Source organism: Notothenia rossii, assembly GCF_949606895.1.
Source record: "Notothenia rossii genome assembly, chromosome: 10".
Taxonomy (NCBI): domain Eukaryota; kingdom Metazoa; phylum Chordata; class Actinopteri; order Perciformes; family Nototheniidae; genus Notothenia; species Notothenia rossii.
In genome coordinates this window covers 34,382,340-34,400,510 of record NC_136908.1, presented here as the reverse complement: position 1 = coordinate 34,400,510, position 18,171 = coordinate 34,382,340, and the positions used below count along the sequence as shown (strand labels likewise).

General features: G+C 44.7%; 2 protein-coding genes across 4 annotated transcripts; one reads left to right on the top strand and one right to left on the bottom strand.

Annotated features, from left to right (window-relative positions):
• Positions 1 to 383: 383 nt before the first annotated feature.
• Positions 384 to 9,157, bottom strand: LOC307021329 (uncharacterized protein). 3 transcript variants are annotated; one of them, XM_079653347.1, is made up of 4 exons: positions 9,066 to 9,157; positions 8,897 to 8,971; positions 7,918 to 7,992; positions 384 to 771 (listed from the first exon to the last, which is right to left on the bottom strand). In XM_079653347.1, exons 1-4 carry the CDS (start codon positions 9,129 to 9,131, stop codon positions 460 to 462), a joined length of 528 nt encoding a protein of 175 aa, XP_079509473.1. In that variant the 5' UTR covers positions 9,132 to 9,157; the 3' UTR covers positions 384 to 459. The 3 variants fall into 3 exon arrangements, 2 of the variants coding, with proteins under 2 accessions (XP_079509473.1, XP_079509474.1); XM_079653348.1 differs by lacking the exons at positions 8,897 to 8,971; positions 9,066 to 9,157 and adding an exon at positions 8,653 to 8,721; XR_013803120.1 differs by lacking the exons at positions 384 to 771; positions 8,897 to 8,971; positions 9,066 to 9,157 and adding exons at positions 7,241 to 7,811; positions 8,653 to 8,727.
• A 937-nt stretch (positions 9,158 to 10,094) lies between these two features.
• LOC307022753 (uncharacterized protein) lies at positions 10,095 to 17,762 on the top strand (the record flags this gene model as incomplete). The annotated part of the gene is made up of 8 exons (XM_079655646.1): positions 10,095 to 10,261; positions 10,418 to 10,508; positions 10,599 to 10,715; positions 10,842 to 10,917; positions 11,010 to 11,267; positions 11,509 to 11,680; positions 11,851 to 11,920; positions 17,732 to 17,762. The coding sequence occupies 8 exons, from the start codon at positions 10,095 to 10,097 to the stop codon at positions 17,747 to 17,749; spliced, it is 969 nt and encodes a 322-aa protein (XP_079511772.1). The 3' UTR covers positions 17,750 to 17,762.
• Positions 17,763 to 18,171: the final 409 nt, after the last annotated feature.

Sequence of the window (18,171 nt, the reverse complement as noted above, 5' to 3'; positions counted from 1 at the left end):
ATCCCACCACCACAGGTATCTAGGAGAAGAGGGAATTCTCTCCACAAAATGTGAATGCCCATGTGGAGAATGGAAATGCAGTCATGCGGCTGCATGAGCCATCTTTGCCATCCACAATTTCAGCTGCACTGACACCCCCTGTCAGTGGAAAAGCCAAAGGCAGCTAAACGTACGCATTCAGTGGAGGAGCTATTTCCTCCAACCAATAACTAATTTAACCCGCTGACAAGAGAGCCCACCTCCGAAGATCGTGACTGGCTGAGGGACAGACTCGGGGGCAGGTTCTCAGGAATTTCTTGGCTTCTCTCCCCCGAGCCAGAAGAGGAAAACTGCAGCTTGGAAACACTTACAAGTTCCTGAAATTATCAAATCTGTTGGGCATCAGGGACCTGAGGCAATTGTGGCAAGCATGGCATTGTCTGAAGAGCAACAGAGGGCAATTCAGGTGGCTACCACTGGTCAGCGAACCAACCCAAACTGGCATTTGTTCAGGAAAGGAAGGTTGACTGCCAGCAACTTTGGAGCTGTCCTGAGGTCAAAGCGTGTAACTGCTTCCTTTATTGCCAGGGTGCTAGGGCAACAACAGGCCCTTGATGGTGTTTTGTCTGTACAGTGGGGGACTATGAATGAATGTGAGGGCGTCAGGGCATTCACCACTGCAACCCAGATGCAGGTCCATGAGTCAGGTTTGTGGTTCTCCCAATCAGGATTGTTGGGGGCATCTCCAGATGGTCTGGTAGGGTCTTCCGCTGTGCTGGAGGTAAAGTGTCCCTACGGAGCCAGGGAAATGACAATTAGTGAAGCATTGCAAATCAAGGGCTTCTGTGTCAGTAAGGAAGGAGAAACATTCAGCCTGCGTGAGGAACATCCTTACTGGCACCAAGTGCAAGGTCAGCTTCACCTCACTGCAAGAATGAAGAAGAAATAAAAAAATGGTGAATTGTTTTTAATTTACATTTACTCGCCTTTGCAATGTTGTGGTTGTTGGGAAAATATAAAATATTAGTTTCATGGAAGTCACACCGTCACATATAAGAGCATTAAGACATACAGTACATAGGCTAAAAAAAACATCTAAAGATATAACCTTGCACTTTGATAAGTCTCGTGAACATTTTCACTATTTTGACATTTTTATAGATGAAAATTGAACTAAAGAAATAAATGGTAGATTAATCCATATTGAAAATAGATGTCAGCTGCTACACTAATTATAATAGTTATATTTCTTAATTAATTAAGATAAGGTATTACTGTATTGATCCCGATTTGGGAAAGGTTTGTGTTGCAGCAGCATAACAAGAAAAAAAATATATAAGTTCAGTCAGACAACTCACGTGTTTCTTTAACATGTTTATTAGAAGCAGCATATAGTTGAGTTTGGCGACTAGGCTCGGGCATCATCTCTCCATAGATATACATAGCACGATCAGTGATGATCAAATAACTAACCCCCGAGCCTACAGGTGGAAGCTGGGGTGGAAGCTGGGGTGGTGGTGGGGCAGGCAAGCAGCAGCGACGTAAAGGTAGCTGCGGCAATAGCAGCAACTTCCTAATGACTGCTATGTGAAGGCCCGGGTACAGCCCCTGAAAAGCCATTCCCCACCAGCACAGCGGCTTTAAGGGGAATATATTACCTAGTGACTGCTATGTGAAGGCCCGGGAACGCCCCGAAAGCCATCCCCCTTAAAGAGCATCTTGCAGGTTTTTTTTTTTTTCTACATTTATGCTTAAACTTGCTTGAAAATTACAATTAAAAAAGTGAATGTAGGATTTGATATGTTTTACGAGACATAATGGCAGGAATTCAGAGGGAAAGGAGCAAAGCTCTGCTCTTAAAAACTGCTTTTTTTTAAGGTCATACGTCAAACGCGTCATATTACATCACAAAGGGTAAACATCTCCGCTCTCTGACCGCGGGTATAGTTAGTAGTTGCGTTGAGTTGAGCGGTTGTGTTTTAGTGAGCTGGTATTTTTCGGTAGTTTTACATTGTATTTCACCATTTGTAATCATGGTGCAGTATTGTGTTTGTGCAGGTTGCACAAATACCAGCCTGTCAGGACATCGAGTCCACAGTTTCCCTAACAGGAAAAGAAAGCTAGCTAGCTTTCGGTCCTGGGTTAGTTTTTTGCAGACAAAGAGACGGGACTTCAATGCTGCGTCTTTGACGAAAAACGCGGTCGTTTGTGGCGCTCATTTCCGACCGGAGGATTATGAGTCAAGTGATGTGATGTGATGTGATGTGCAGTATGGGATATCGAAGTCAGGACCATGTGAGGCTGATAGCTAGTGAGGTTCCGTCAATACACACAGCTCCAGCAGCAGCAGCAGCAGCTTCCGGCGGGAGTGAGAGCGCGGGAGCGTCGGTCAGAGATTCAGCAAAACGAAAACGTGAACTCTGCACCGTAAGTTTTTTTTTCTAACGTTTGCTAACTTCCAAATTAGTCAGTATAATGATTTCAATAATGACAAGCAACGTGTGTTTAGTATTTATTGTTGTAAGTTAATGTTGCTAGCTTGGTAAACCCACTTGCTAAGTCATAATGGATAATGCTAGCTAGAATTGGCGTGGGGACTTTATTTGCATAGCTAATGGCGCAGTTGCTATTTATTTTCATGTGTAATCAATTTTGGGAAGACAACAGTACTGCAGATTCACCTACAGCCAGTGATGCTGGGCTTATAGACCCAGAGCAAGAGGTCGTCTCTCCACTGGTTCCTCAGCCAACATCTGTGCTTCACTGCGGCTCAGTGTAACCTCAGACCTTTCCATCGTTCATCAGGTAAATGTAACACAGAAGTAGCGCGCCCATTTTACATCAAAACGCGGTCAAGACTCTGCATAGTTTTTGTACATATTAAAAACATATTAGAAAAACATCTCAGTATGATGCAGGCTGTTACAACTCCAAGACTTGCTATGACCTCAATAATTAACATATAAATGAATTAAAACATCTCAGCCCGAATGTCAACAAAACCTGAACATAAGCTTTGTAAAGGTAGATCGTATGGCAGGGCTGTTGTTTATGGCAGGCAAAATTATATAATATTATATATTTTTATCCTAGCTGTCCAGATACAGCCCAGGATGGTTAGTGTGGGGTGTCAGACAGAATCTCCACTGCCCAGTCCTGCACACAGTGATGATGAGTCATCTTCTGTAACCATGGACCACCCTGGAGATATGCCATGGAGCCCAGAAGAGGAAATGATGAGCGAGTCGTCTGACGAGGAACCATCAAAAGAGCCACTGCAGCGAACTAATGTTGATCTCAAGTAAGGCTTCTTTTAATTTTAGATGATGTGTATTACCAAATTGTGTCAGTCAGAAATAACAAGTGTTTTTTTTTTTTTTCAGTGCGGCTGACAAGTTCATTGTGTGCCAAACCCAGCTGATGTCCTTGTTAACCATTTGCCCTTCCTGTAGTGGGGAAACCGAGGGTAATGTGGAGCAGCAAGAGGGAACGTATATAAAGATAAAACAAGTAAGAGGATATGTGTGAATTCCACTGACGTAAAAATAAAGGTTGTATCATAACCTATATGTAAATGTTTGTTTTATTTCATTTTTATGTTTTATCAATTCAATGTGTCTATACTTCCTTAGTTTTATGGTATAATTGATTTTTGACTGACTAAGAGTTTTACTGGCAATGTTCTGCTTTTCACATCTCTTAGGTATGTGCAGCATGTGGGTATGACCGTTTTTGGCAGAACCTGCCAATGCTGTACAGAAACATGCCAGCCTGCAACCTGTTACTGAGTGGGGCCATCCACTTCTCAGGTTGCATGGCTACCCAGCAGGGCCGTATTCATGGAGTCAACATTGGGGGGACCAAAAATTCAATACAAATTTGAATAATAATTTCCTGCCATTCTAAAGGAGAATACATAAAAAATCACTAACACATTGGATACTTTAAAACCTGTTAAACCCCGTGCCCCTGCTCGTGGGGCAAAACACAACAATAGTCACGAAACTGTGTCTCAGGCATGGGTGTAGGAAGCATCCTCAATGTGGGTGAGACAATTTGACTGGGGGTGTGGGCGGGCGGGGGACCTAACCTCCTCTAAAGGGGTCCGGCATGCTCCCCCGGGAAGATTTTTTTTTAAAGGTTGAAGTTAAAAGCATCAATCTGGTGCACTTTGAGAGCAACATTAGGGACTAAATCTATGGATACATCTCCACAACACCCATGTGAAACAGAACTGAACAGATTAACTTTTTCTTTATGCATATTTTACAAATCACTCCCTTTTTAAACTGTAGTATGAGTTGGAATGATTTCATACCTGTTATTCTGTTATTCTCTTATTTTGTATAACTATAATGATCATATAAAGGTGTGCCTTGGAAATACTTGTTTTGCATCAATCTTGATACGGGGTACTTATTATATGTTATAGTTTGGATTCCTAAAGCTTTTAGTCTACTATCCCATCATTCAAGGGTGGTTTTCACAATAAGTAATAGTGTTGCACGGTGTACCGATACTTGAATGGTACCGCGATACCCTGCCGTTAAAAACGGTACGATTCCTCCGTTTCATTAGTATCGGTACTTTAAGAATGACGGGGAAAAGTACTCCGGTGAGAAAGCGCCGTTTTAATAAGAGCCGTGTGTGTTCAGCGCTCTGCTTCCACTCCCTGCACTGCAGCCGTGCCTGCAGTCCCGCCCCTCTCAAGCACGTTCTAAGTCCCTCCCCTCTCTCGTGCACGCGGCAACGCGCTAGCTGCCAGAGCATGTGAGAAAAATAAACGAGAAGTATGGCTGCAAGTGGGAGTGCAACTGCCGCTGCGCCTCAGCTTGTTGACAAAAAAGACGCCAGAAGCGAAATTTGGAAGTATTTGAGCTATATCTCTGACAGTGAGGGCAAGCCTACGGACACCACGAGGCCTGTCTGTGAGAAATGTTTTAGATCCCTGCAAACCAAGGGAGCCAACACATCAAACTTGGCTAAGCACCCGCCGACCGGCATCCAGAGCTGTTTAAAGAATTTAAAGACAGACAGGTTAGCGAATGTGATAGATAACATAATTACATCATGCTCAAGCCCATGCCCTCAAATCTAAGTCAAACAAGTGTAATTTATTTTGTGACAAACGAACGTTTTCGTAGTTTGACGAGGCAATTAATGGCAATGATAACTGTCTAATATGGCTATCTTTTTAGCTAATTTACCAAGGTGGCTAACATCTGCAATATACATTTTGTCAATAATTATTTATATTACTGTTACATGACATGTACATGTTAGTAAAATACAAAATAAATTATATTTTATAAAACAAAAAAGTTGTTTGAGATGATGCTTAATTGTAATTAATACGAATTCTTGTCATTTATTTTGTTTATTGTTCTCATTGTTTAAAAGTTTGTGTTATGGTTCTGGTGTGAAATAAAGCACAATAATTACATTTAAGACTGTTTCCCTTTTTTTAAGAAAAGTATCGAAAAAGAATCGGAATCGCAATTCTTGACTTGGTATCGGTATTGAAACCAAAATGTTGGTATCTTGAAAACACTAATGAGTAATGGTTTATTTTTTGCACGGACACTATCATTTACATTTTTTTACTATGTTCAATCTGAATTTACTTTAAAAACATCTATATTGATTCTGACTTTTTCTACATCCAACTCACAGGTTTATTATTGCTTTGAGAAAAAAGATTATTCATTTAACCATTTTTAGAAGTGAAGATATAGTCAATTGTTCTGGGAATGTCATTTTCAAACCTGAGACCTGAAAAACAGGCTTGGGGCTTAACTGGTTAATTTTTTTTTTACCATAATGTCTAATTGTGCATTGTATTACATCGCCCTATTTGATCTATAACCATAATCACATTAAAGCATTTCAATCCATAGAAAGGTCTGTGCCACGCAATTTCAGTAGAAACAGGAACACTTTATTGCCCTTTTGTTTTACAGCCACGACTCGCACTAGCTGCTTGCCGCTCATTCAAAATCAAAAAGACCCCCAACTTCTTGGAGGATGGAACCCCCCTAGAGGAGGTTCGGTCCCCCCCCCCCCCCCCCCCCACTTAAATCATGTTCACATGGATAGGATGCTAAATACATTTGCACACATCTTGTGTCCATATCTTTCTGTTTTGGTGGTCATGCCACAACCGTGCACGTGCATGCATGCACGAGTCATGGTGAGATATCTGGATTCAGAGGTTGCTTTTTCTTTGCACTGCATGAAAGAAAGGCGAAGTGAATGGGCTGTGATTTTAGTATTTTTAAGCAGAGGTCAATCATTTGTACGGCCCTCGGAGGATGTCGAAAAAATTGAAATGGCCCTTGAGAGGAAAAAGGTTCCCCACCCCTGGTCTACAGCCTCCAACATGCCTGAAACGGTCTGTTTCCTAAGCTGCAGGGAGGTGTTCAGGCAGTCCAAATCCCCCATCAGGTCTTCAGCCATTAAAAGGCAGAGCACAGTGTTCCCTTTAAGAAATGTTCCTTGAAGACCATTGGCCTTGGCTGAAGTTTCAGGTGAGCTGCATGATGCCATTGCTTTAAGGGCCATCAGCACTGACTCATACTGCTTGAGAACTGAGCGTATGGCAGGGGTACGTACAGTCCACCTGGTGGGACAGAGAGGCTTCAATGAGGTGAAAGTTGAACCATGCTCTGATTTTGCGATATTCTGGAAAATCAACTTGAACTTGCCAGATTGATTAAAGAAGCCCCCCAATTCATGGACCAGATCCATTGCATCTCTTACTAGTGGAGAGGCTTCACAGGCAGCCTGCGTAATTAAGTTCACGCAGTGAGGACCACAGTGACAATACACAGCCAGCGGTTGTTCTTTCCTTAAAATGGCTTGTACTCCCTGCAATCGTCCAGCCATGTTTGCGGCACCATCATAAGTTTGTCCTCGGAGTTGAGACAGAGGAAGCTGTAGGCACGTCATCACATCACATGCCATCTTGGCTATATTTTGCCCTGTTGTTGATGACACTTGGTAGACTCCCAGGAATTCTTCCTTTGGTTGTAGATGTCCATCTACAGAGCGCACACATATTGACTCCTGTTCAACTCCTGATATATCTTGGGTGCCATCAATGATAATTGCGAACTGGACCACTGGCATTGATGTTATTTCCGAAACAATTTCTTTGATGATTGTATTGGCCATCACCTTCAACAGTTCGTTCTGCAATTCCGGACTGGTGGAGTCGAGGGGACCTATTAGCCAGGAGGTCAGCTCTGCATCGCCCGTTGCCTTGTACTTTAGAAGCTGGCTTAAATTCCCACTCTCCTTCTGATCGCCTCGAAAAGCCAGACCTTGCCGCGCCAAGTACCTCACACCCTCAACAATCTTCATCAGATTTCTTCTTGCTTGTTGCTGCCGTCTTTCAAGCTCACGTGAAAGTTGCACATTAACAGGCTCTGGCTCCTGAATCCTAGTCATAACAGCTAATTTGTGACACTGGCTGTGTTTATGCACACTACATTTCTCCAGTGCCTTCTTCCAATTGTTAAAACCAGTCTTGAGAAACGCTGAATCTGCTTTTGACGCAAGCTTAGACTTTTGTGCTGCAAAGTATTTAGCACAATAGAAACAGAGGACCCCTTTTACAGAGGGGCTGTAATGGAGCCATGTATGACCTTCAAACCACTTCTCCTGAAAGTAAAGTATTCTATTTGATAGGGTTTGACTGGGTATGACTTTCACATTTAGATAATTTGGGCAAAGTCCAAGCTCTCCCCTTCCTTTCCTGTACCTTCATTTTCGCCTGCCTGGCTGCTCTCTCTCTCATTGTCAAACTCACTCTCCCTGCTTGATGGTATTATCTGAAATACATATGAGGATGATCTCATCTTAAATTAACATTAACATTAGACTGCTATGTTGTCATTATTCTGTCTTAACCATCAATATAGCTCCTTTCTGACTTACCTCCATGTCACCAGCGCACACTCTCCCTGTCTGGTCGCCATGCCCACATTCTCTCTCTCCCTCTCTCTCTTTACTCTGAACACACCAGAGTGAACATGGAAGAAATATCAGTAAACTATTGACTAGAAAGACTGTTGATACACATTATACATATGGGGGGGACAGGAGTCTGTACATTAAAGTGGACCTATCATGCTATATTTGAATAATATAGTGTAGGACCATACCTATATAAGGCATATTTATACCTTTTTTTTTTTCAAAATACCAAACAGATCATGGATTTTAGCCATTCCTCATTTCGCTCAAATTAACACTGAGCCTGACATTTTGGATTCAGTGAGAACAGCATCATCTTTTGGCCTTTTAAATGTACTACAGCTTCTACAGCTTCTCCAGCGCTTTAGAACGGCAAAGCACGTGGCTGTCTCCTCCTGATTGGTGGAGTTGGCCCAATAGCCGTAGCGCCACCATCCTGACGTCAGGACGGTGCTCAATCTGGATCCGTTTTTTTCAGATCCGTTGCAGCCCCTTTTTTAGAGATTTGGGCACGGAGGAAAATAGAGAAGGTTGTGTTTTCTGACTCTTGGTGAGTTCCCTGACGCACCAGGGAGACATATTCATGTTTAAAAGACGTACAAAGGTGCATTTTGCATGATAGGTCCCCTTTAACATTAGACTGCTATGTTGTCATTATTCTGTCTTAACCATCAATATAGCTCCTTTCTGTCTTACCTCCATGTCACCAGCGCACACTCTCCCTGTCTGGTCGTCATGCTCACATTCTCTCTCTCCCTCTCTCTCTTTACTCTGAACACACCAGAGTGAACATGAAAGAAAGATCAGTAAACTATTGACTAGAAAGACTGTTGATACACATTATACATATGGGGGGACACAGGAGTCTGTACATTAACATTAGACTGCTATGTTGTCATGATTCTGTCTTAACCATCAATATAGCTCCTTTCTGACTTACCTCCATGTCACCAGTGCACACTCTCCCTGTCTGGTCGCCATGCTCACATTCTCTCTCTCCCTCTCTCTCTTTACTCTGAACACACCAGAGTGAACATGGAAGAAATATTATCAGTAAACAAGCTATCTGACTGGTGACAATACTCACTTTCTCACTGCTCTTAACTTACTTGTTTTCTTTTCTGAGGCTGCCCAAAAAACTGTCTAATGTCACTGCCACCCTTCCTCTTGCTCATGTTTACAGCTAGACCTCGGCGATCTGCAGTTGCTGATGTGATGAATACGGGTCAGCAGCGCTGGATATAAGATAATTAAACATGTTTATTAGCAATTCTGAGCGTTCTAAACCCAGCACAAGCTATTATGCACACTGCAAACCTCCTGCGTGTGAGTATCTTTTAAATGCTTCTGACGATTATGAAATACTATTTCATAATAATTGTAGAGTATTTATTATTTAATTAATTCTGGCACCTTTGGTATTCCATAGGTGTCACACATCACAGTTTTACATCTTTCCACACCCTACAAATTACAAAATAAAATAGAAATAATCCACATGAATAAATATCTATTGGATTACATCCAAAACGACACCGTCATTTTCCACATAGCTGACACTAGGCCGCCAAATCCTGGCTAACAACTGAAACCAGCTAGCCCACAGCTAGTTAGCTACTATTCCTGAAAAGTTCGGTTTTAACATCAGAACTACAAGTTACTTACACAAAGAAGCTAAACCGGAGGGTTCATTAACATTGCCATTACGAAATAAAATAATATAGATTACTTTAGGGCTAACTAGAAAAGATACCAGAACTGATGGAGGGCAAATTAAAACATGACTGACCTGCTTGGAGCATCAAGCTAACTGAAGGTGGACTCAGACGTGCAACAGCGAAATACACCCCCGGGTACAAAATAAGGAACCAATTTACATATGAAAAGAAATATCATTTTGGTGAAGTTCACAATAACAAAAAATATAGATTTTCAAGTATACAAATAACCAAAAGAAATAACTCATAGAATAGCAATTTTATATTTATTAAAAAATCTAAAAATTAAAAATTAAGTTAATTTTTTTGGGTGCTATTTATTGGGGGGGGGGGACATTTTGAGTGTATCTGAATATTGGGGGGATGTGTGTCCCCCCCAATGTATATGGTGAATACGGCCCTGCTACCCAGACAATACGGATGTTGAAACTGTTAGGGCTTCAGTGCATCAGTGTCGGCACCTTCTTCCGCCATCAACGCCTGTACACAATCCCTACTATCGTGCAGGCCTGGCAAAATGAGCAGGCTGGGATCATCCGAGAACTGAAGGAGATGGGGGGTGGGCTAATCCTCTCTGGTGACTGCAGGTAGAACACTTCAGCTTGTATTATTGATATCAAAAAGAGGTCAAAACAATATTTAAATTACATTCATTTAGCTTTATCCAAAGCAACTTACAATAACTGCATTGCATTGTTTTTTGGGCTTTAACGTCTGAATTAAACTGTTTTTGACACTCATAGGTCAGACTCTCCTAGCCATTGTGCCAAATATGGCACCGACTCCTTGATCGAGGACAGAATAAACAAGGTTTTGGATCTTCAACTTCTCCAGGTAAGTTAACGTTATCAGTCACACAAATCAGATGTGCTTTCGTCTGATGTGACACGGTTAGTGATATGACTGCATAATGTTGTTTTACAGAGCTCAGAGGTCCCAAGCAGCACCTGGTGTGAACTAGAGGGTCTGAAACACAGCATTGACTTCCTTAAGGAGCAACACATGCAAGTTTCAGCCCTTATTACGGACAGAAATCGCCAGGTAAAGAGACACAAGAAAGAACAGACATATGTACACACAAAGATTCTTGGCGCACCATATTAACAGCAAAAAATACATTTTCTTACTAGTTAGTACGTAATTAAGGTGTTGTGTTTCACTCTTTAGGTTGCCAAGTGGGTGCGGGAGGAGTTGTGTCCAGGAGGAACGAGTCATTTCTTTGATATCTGGCAGATTGGTAAAAGTATGTATCTTGATGTTGGTAGGTTTGATTAGGCTGAAATTTGTTTATAATTACATTTTCTTTTTTAACATATTGTTTCTGTTGTGAAACAGGTCTAGGGAAAGCTTTGGATGCTGCTGCAAAGGAGAGGGAGTGTGAGGACCTGAAGCTGCGGAGGCCAGCCATCATCAATCACCTGTACTGGACTGCAGCTTCCACTCCTGATGGAGATCCAGATGTGATGGAAGCCGAGTGGCAAAGTATGGTGAATCATGTTCAGGACATCCATGAACACGGCACTCCTGCATTTCCCTGCTGTGCACATCCACCTCTGGAGGGAGAAGCAAGGGACAAGGAGTGGCTGGAACCAGGTAATGTACTCTGTACACTGTGTTGCTGAAACATCTTAGTCGTCCAAGTGCTTGTTGGTGCTTAGTTTATTTTGGTTCCGGATCCCTCCATTAAATATAACCCAAAGTGTGCTAACACATTAACAAGGCGTTATATAAATAACACCTGATAGAATCACACAATCGTGCTTTATCAGTGTAGGTAATACATGCATATGTAGACAATTCTAGTAACATCAGAACAAAATATGTGTTTGTACAGGAACAACTGCAGCCATTAAACTGGAGAGGGTGACTTTGAGAACCGCATTGGTGAAGGATGTCCGGAATTTGTCTCCACAGCATCAGACCTATTCCCTGGAGGCATTTCACTCCCTCATCCTCCACTTTGCACCAAAGCACACTGGGTTCTCCTTCCTTGGGATGTACAGCAGGTAAATATGATGTGATGGTGAAAGAATGTGTACGGCTTAGGGATGTTAATAATTAACCATTTAACCGTTAACGGACAATACGAAGTTTAATCGACTAATGATATCAGTTAAACAGTTTATTCACATATGTACAAACAACTTGTGAACTGCATAATCTGCTTTTTCTACAGGCTTCTCATGGCAGCCCTGCACTTTAACCACAATAGCAGCAGAGAGGTTGCTCGAACCAGTGATGGTGAGGTGCGTTATGCAGTTCGCTACCTGTGCTGTAAACTCATGTTTGTGCTGGGTGTATGAGGGTTCAATTAATGGGGTTCAGTTTATGTGTGTGATACTGTAAATCTGGGTGGAGCTTCACAGGGTTTATTGATGTGTAGAGGGGATACATAAATGAACGTCATTGAGATTGAGGAATCAGGAGAGGCCACTAGTAAGTGTGATTATTATATTGAATTTGATTTAAGTTGTATGGGATATGTGTGATCCTAATTGTTGTATTGTTGTTGTCCTTTTTTCTTCTAAGGTTAACAATCTATTTGGATTTGATTAAATTATCAAACCTAGGAGTTGTTTCCGTCCATCTTGATTCCACCCATACTGTCGGGAGATAGACAGTACAGTTGTTAACTAACTGCATCGGGAGGAATAAAGGTTTCAACCGATGGCGAGAGACAGCTAGGAAGATAGACTACAGCAACGGTCGGCGGGAAGTGAATGCCCGAGGCTAGCAAAGCTATCAAGGACCGTCGAAGCTAGCGGAGCGGAGCTAACGAAGCTAGCGAAGCTAACGGAGCTAGCGAAGCTAGCGGAGCTAACGAAGCTAGCGGAGCTCGCGAAGCACCGAGGGACGCCGGTCCGCAAGTAGAGCTGACGACCGGACGACTAGGAAATCCCGTGGTCGCAACGGTCGGCGGAAAGTGAAGGCCCGAGGCTAGCAAAGCTAGCGGAGCTAACGTGGTCGGAACACGTGAGTGACAAGGCTATTTTCGGCGCTATCTAGCCAAAGAAGCTAGCGGTAGCATAGCAAAGACGAAGCAGTAGCTAGACAGCAGACTGAAGGTTGCCAGGAAACAAAGCTAACCAGCAAGAAGACAATAACTAGCTAGCTAGCACACTGAAGGGTGCTAGCATACAAATCCAAGCTAGCTATCCAAGTCAAAGACACCAAGCTATTGGCTAGAAAACGAAGCCAACCAGCTAGGTATCCAGCTAGCTAGCCAGGATAAGACAGATAGAGCTAAACTCAGCCTTAAATTCAGAGAGATGATTAAGGGGGAGGAAACAGTGAAGCATCTGAAAGACCTGCGGACGAGGGCGAAGGTGGCTCTAGGTCGTAAGGTGAACTCAGTAACAAAGATGGTGAACACTATGTCAGAGGAGGAGTTGATGAAAGAATATGGTGAAGTCCACAAGGCCGCCACCAAAGTCACAGAGGCCAACAGTGAATACCTGATGAAATTAATTCTGAACGCTGATAGCGACGAGGACCAAGTATCAGAAGAGCTGAGGGCAGACGTGGAAAAGACGGATGGAGAAACCAGCCAAAGGCTTGAAGAGATCAGTGAAGTGATTAAAGCAAACCTTTGGTCTAGGCATGGAGAAAGGAAAGTGATGTTTGCTGTCGGGGAAGCTGAAAAGGTCTATGAGGAGGCAGAAGCGACACAAATTGACCTAGTAAGCTATGAGAGTTACGAAAAGCAGCTAAATAATTTAGAAATACTCATTAAGGAATTAAAAGAAGTGCACAGCACCTGGAGGGGATGGGCTCCTGAGACTGCTAAAACAGATGTGGAAGAGATAGTGCGCCAGCTGGAGACAAGGAAAAATGCACTCAAGCGTCAAAAGGAAGCTGAGTTTAACAAAGCACGCGGTGCAGCAGAGTTGGCACGCACCGCAGCAGAGGATGAGCGCGCCCAGTTCGCCCTGGCTCAGCTAAAACAAGACCAGGCCCAACGCTCTAAATTGGCCGAGGCTCAGATTGCAGCAGAAGAAGCACGGTTTGAACTCATGAAAGCGCAGCACAAAGCAGTGGAAGAGGCGCACACTACTGGCGTGGCAGGCACGGGACCCAGAGACAACCTGATGGGAGCGATATCAAAGATACGACTCAAGCCGGTAAGCCTTCCCAAGTTCAGTGGCAGTATGAGGGAGTTTCACCGCTGGAAAAAGGACTGGGAATCTTTGCAGAAGCAGGGAGAACCGTCCGGGTCGCCTGAAGTCAAGAAGTTCCAGCTTCTAGACAGCATGGAAGAGAAGGTAAAAAAGGATGTCACATTGGCCAGCTACAGTACAGTCGAAGACATGTTCAGATTACTGGAGAACCGTTACGGGAACAGGTCCACGATTGCACTGCAGATCGTCGCAGAACTGGAGAAGATACCAGCTGTGAAAGGAGACCAGCCGAGGAAGGTGATAGACCTCATCCAAGCTGTGGAAAAGGCTTTGGCAGACCTCACAGACCTCGGGAACCCTGGAGCCATCAACCACCCGCTGATGATTAGGTCTATAGAAAGCAAGCTGCCCGACCAGGTGAAGCGAGAGTGGGTCATCTTCAGGGCTAAGCCCGAAAACGGTGTCACCCCAGTCAACCATTTCAATGCGCTTCTGAAGTTCCTGAAGGAGCAAGAAGAAATTCTAGAGAGCTTGGAACAACTGAAAATAACAGAGACATCTGAAAAAATGGAAAAGCCGCAAAACAGGTTTGAGAGGAAGTATGCCTACACAAAAGCCACCAGAAGGGACACTCCAGAAGGGGAGTGCGTCGTGTGTGGAGAGGAGAAACACAATAACAAATTATTCTTCTGCAAGAAGTTCAAGGGGTTTGGCTTGGCTGAGAGAAAGACTGCTGTGAAGAAGGTAGGAGCATGCCGCGTTTGTCTTGGATGTCACGACGTGGTAGAAGAGTGCACAGACAGGTTCCTCTGCAACAGGGAAGACTGCCAAGAGGGGACCTCCTCGGACCACCACTACCTCCTCTGTCCAAAATGGGAACAGCTACCAAAGGGGAAACTTGGAAAAGGCAGTGAGAGGGTAAGGGAGCTAACAGAAGAACAAAAGCTAGCCTTGTCCAAATGTTCCCCAGAGGCGGCGGCGGAGATCATGAAAGCTTTCAGTAACAGCAACAAGACTTCAGTGACAAGGAGCGCTAGGAAGGATGAAGGTGGACTTCTGGAAGAAAATAGACTGACCGAGCACCCTGTCATCATGATGCTGTTGGAAGTCACTGCCAACGCGGGGCAAAAGATCGGAGCTCTGATTGACCTCGCATCAGACACCAACTACATCACTCATGCAGCGGCTGACAGGCTCGGTCTGAGCAGAGAAGAAGTCACTCTGATTGTGCATGGAGTTGGAGGAATGACCGTGACAGTCAAGACGAAGAGGTACCTCCTGCGAGTAAGAGTCAAGACCCCCAAAGGTACTGTGAGGGCTCACAAGCTGGTTTGTTATGGCCTGGAGGAGATCGCTAAAGTGCATCGGAGCGTCAGACCTGAACAGCTAAAGAGGTTCTTTCCGGAGGTTGCAACGGAGGAACTGAAGAGACCAGACCATGTCGAGCTTCTCATCAGTCACAGAGAGGGGAGACTCGCTCCACAAAGACTGAGGATAGTTGGAGACCTCGTCTTATGGGAGGGCCCACTGGGTAAAACCGTGGGCGGAGCACATCCCAGTCTGTTCGAGGATGTAAAAGTGGCAATGCACCAGTCTGAGACGCACTTCGCTCGCTCGATGAGGACAGCTGCAGTGGGGTACAGAGAAGTAGTTGAGAGTCCTGAGATTCTGAGGGAAGAGGAGACCAAGAGCCTGACTCAGGAAGTAAAGGCGGAGACCAGGAATACAACTGCAACAAGGAGAGAAGTTCTCGAGCGGTGGAAGTGGGACAGCATCGGTGCGGCCTGTGAACCCAGGTGTGGTGGGTGTCGCTGCGGGACATGCCAGCCAGGAGGAAAGGAAATTACCCTGGCAGAAGAAAGGGATCTGGAAGTGATTAAAGAGGGGCTGTCCTACATGGCCAAAGATGAACACTGCCTGACTCCGCACTGGGACGCATCTTACCCATGGACCGAGGACCCAGCCTCACTTCCAAACAACAGAAGAGGAGTGGAGGCCACCTTCCTGAAAACAGAGAAGCAGCTCAGGAAGGAAACTGAGTGGCAGTCCGCCTACAAAGGTCAGATTCACGAGATGGTGGAGAGAGGCGCGGCAGTAAAACTCACCACGGAGATGATAGACGGCTGGAGAGGACCAGTGTGGTACGTGAGCCACATGGTCACGCCGAACCCCCACTCAGTGACGACACCAGTGAGACTGGTCTGGAACAGCAGTCAACAGTTCAGGAGGGTCAGCATGAACGACCTTCTGCTTAAGGGGCCGGATGTACTGAACCCCATCAGATCGGTCTTACTCCGATTCAGGGCGGGAGAGCATGCAGTCCTAGGAGACATCCGAAAGATGTACAACTCAGTCTGGCTAAAAGAGTGCGAAGTCCACCTGCACAGGTTCCTCTGGAGAGACACCCCAGAAGAGGACATCGGTGAGTACGCCATCACCAGGGTAAATATTGGCGACCGACCCGCTGGGTGCATCGCACAGTTGGCAATGAGGGAGACTGCTCGGCTGCCCAGGTTCGCGCATATGGTGGAAGAACGCAGGGTCCTGGAGGAGGACAGTTATGTGGACGATATCTTAACATCCCACAATGACCAAAAGAGACTGGAGGAAATCACAGAGGGGGTAGAAGAGATCCTGAGCGCCGGAGGCTTCTCCCTCAAACCATGGGTCAGGTCAGGCCAAAGTGGGAGGCAGAGGACTGCAGAGCAGGTCCAAGCTGGAGCAGTAGCAGACTGGTGGTGGATCCCAGGGCCACTTAACATCGCCGACATCGTAACAAAAGGAGCAACTCCTGAAGACCTGGGAGAGGGCTCAGAGTGGCAGAGGGGACCAGAGTTCCTGGTGAGGCCGCTAGAAGAATGGCCTATGAAGTCGGCCGCTGATGTGGCAACTGGTGCCAGAGAGAGTGTGGGCAAGCTTCAAAGAAAAGCATTCTCGGCAATACTCACCAGAGCCCAGTCAACCAAAACCCCTATCCCTGACGACACCAGTGGAAAGGAAGCAGAGGCTGAGGAGTCCCTAGTTAAGGTTGGTGGATCCCCAGAAACCTCCGAAAGGGAAGAAGCTTCAGTCTTGACAGAGAGAAGACCGGAAGGAAAGTTTCGAAGCATTGCTGTTGTGAACCTGGTAAAATCAGAGAGGTTCAGCAGTCTGGCTAGGCTATGTGGAGTGGTCGCATGGGTCCGGCGAGCTGCAGAGAAATGGCTGACTAGAAGAGGCCGAGCGACGGGTCAAGCAAAGTGGGAGGCAAGAGTCCTGGACAAAAGAAAAGGCAAACCTGTGCCTCTGCGGGGGGACCTGGCTTCGGGGTCGTGGAAGATTCCGAAGTAGAGAACTTAGGAGAAGAACCTCCTCAGACACCACCACCAGAGCAAGGTTATTTAGGTTGGTGGCCTCCTTGGGTCATCCGACCAGGGTGCCAAGTGGGAGGTGTGCTGTAAACTCATGTTTGTGCTGGGTGTATGAGGGTTCAATTAATGGGGTTCAGTTTATGTGTGTGATACTGTAAATCTGGGTGGAGCTTCACAGGGTTTATTGATGTGTAGAGGGGATACATAAATGAACGTCATTGAGATTGAGGAATCAGGAGAGGCCACTAGTAAGTGTGATTATTATATTGAATTTGATTTAAGTTGTATGGGATATGTGTGATCCTAATTGTTGTATTGTTGTTGTCCTTTTTTCTTCTAAGGTTAACAATCTATTTGGATTTGATTAAATTATCAAACCTAGGAGTTGTTTCCGTCCATCTTGATTCCACCCATACTGTCGGGAGATAGACAGTACACTACCCAAGGTTCTGCAAAGGTGGCTGGGTGGTTCGCCCTATCAAGGAGAAGCCATCATACGGTTAGCTGTTTTACTCGGTCTCTAAATATTATTTATTGTGTGATGCATCTATAATATCACTGAATGTGATCACTTGTTTCCTTCCTTCAGCATACGCTGCAGCCCTGATGGAGTCTCTGAGTGAGGGCTACTCCAGGTCACCAGAGACTCTACAAGAGAGCAGTGCAGTCTTGTCCTCCACTGCCCCTGCCCCCCTTTCCACTTCCTGCCAGGAGATCGCCAAGGATGAGGCAGTTGGCCTTTATCTGGCACGGCATTCCCGGTTTAACACAGGAAATTAGTGTGAAACCAGCAGATTCTAAAGGAAAAAAAGGTCATCCTACCCATCAAATGGAGCCCAGAGGACAACAGAGTAAATACAATTATTAAAATGTTGTACATATGTGAATACATTTGTTTATTTGTTAGATAAAAGCTGGTAAGAGTTTTGGAGAAACATCGGATAGGCAAAGATTTCTTCTCTATACATATTTAAAGCTTTTAAAAAAGAAAAAAAAAATAGTGAGAACAAATCATATTGAAGGTAAGGC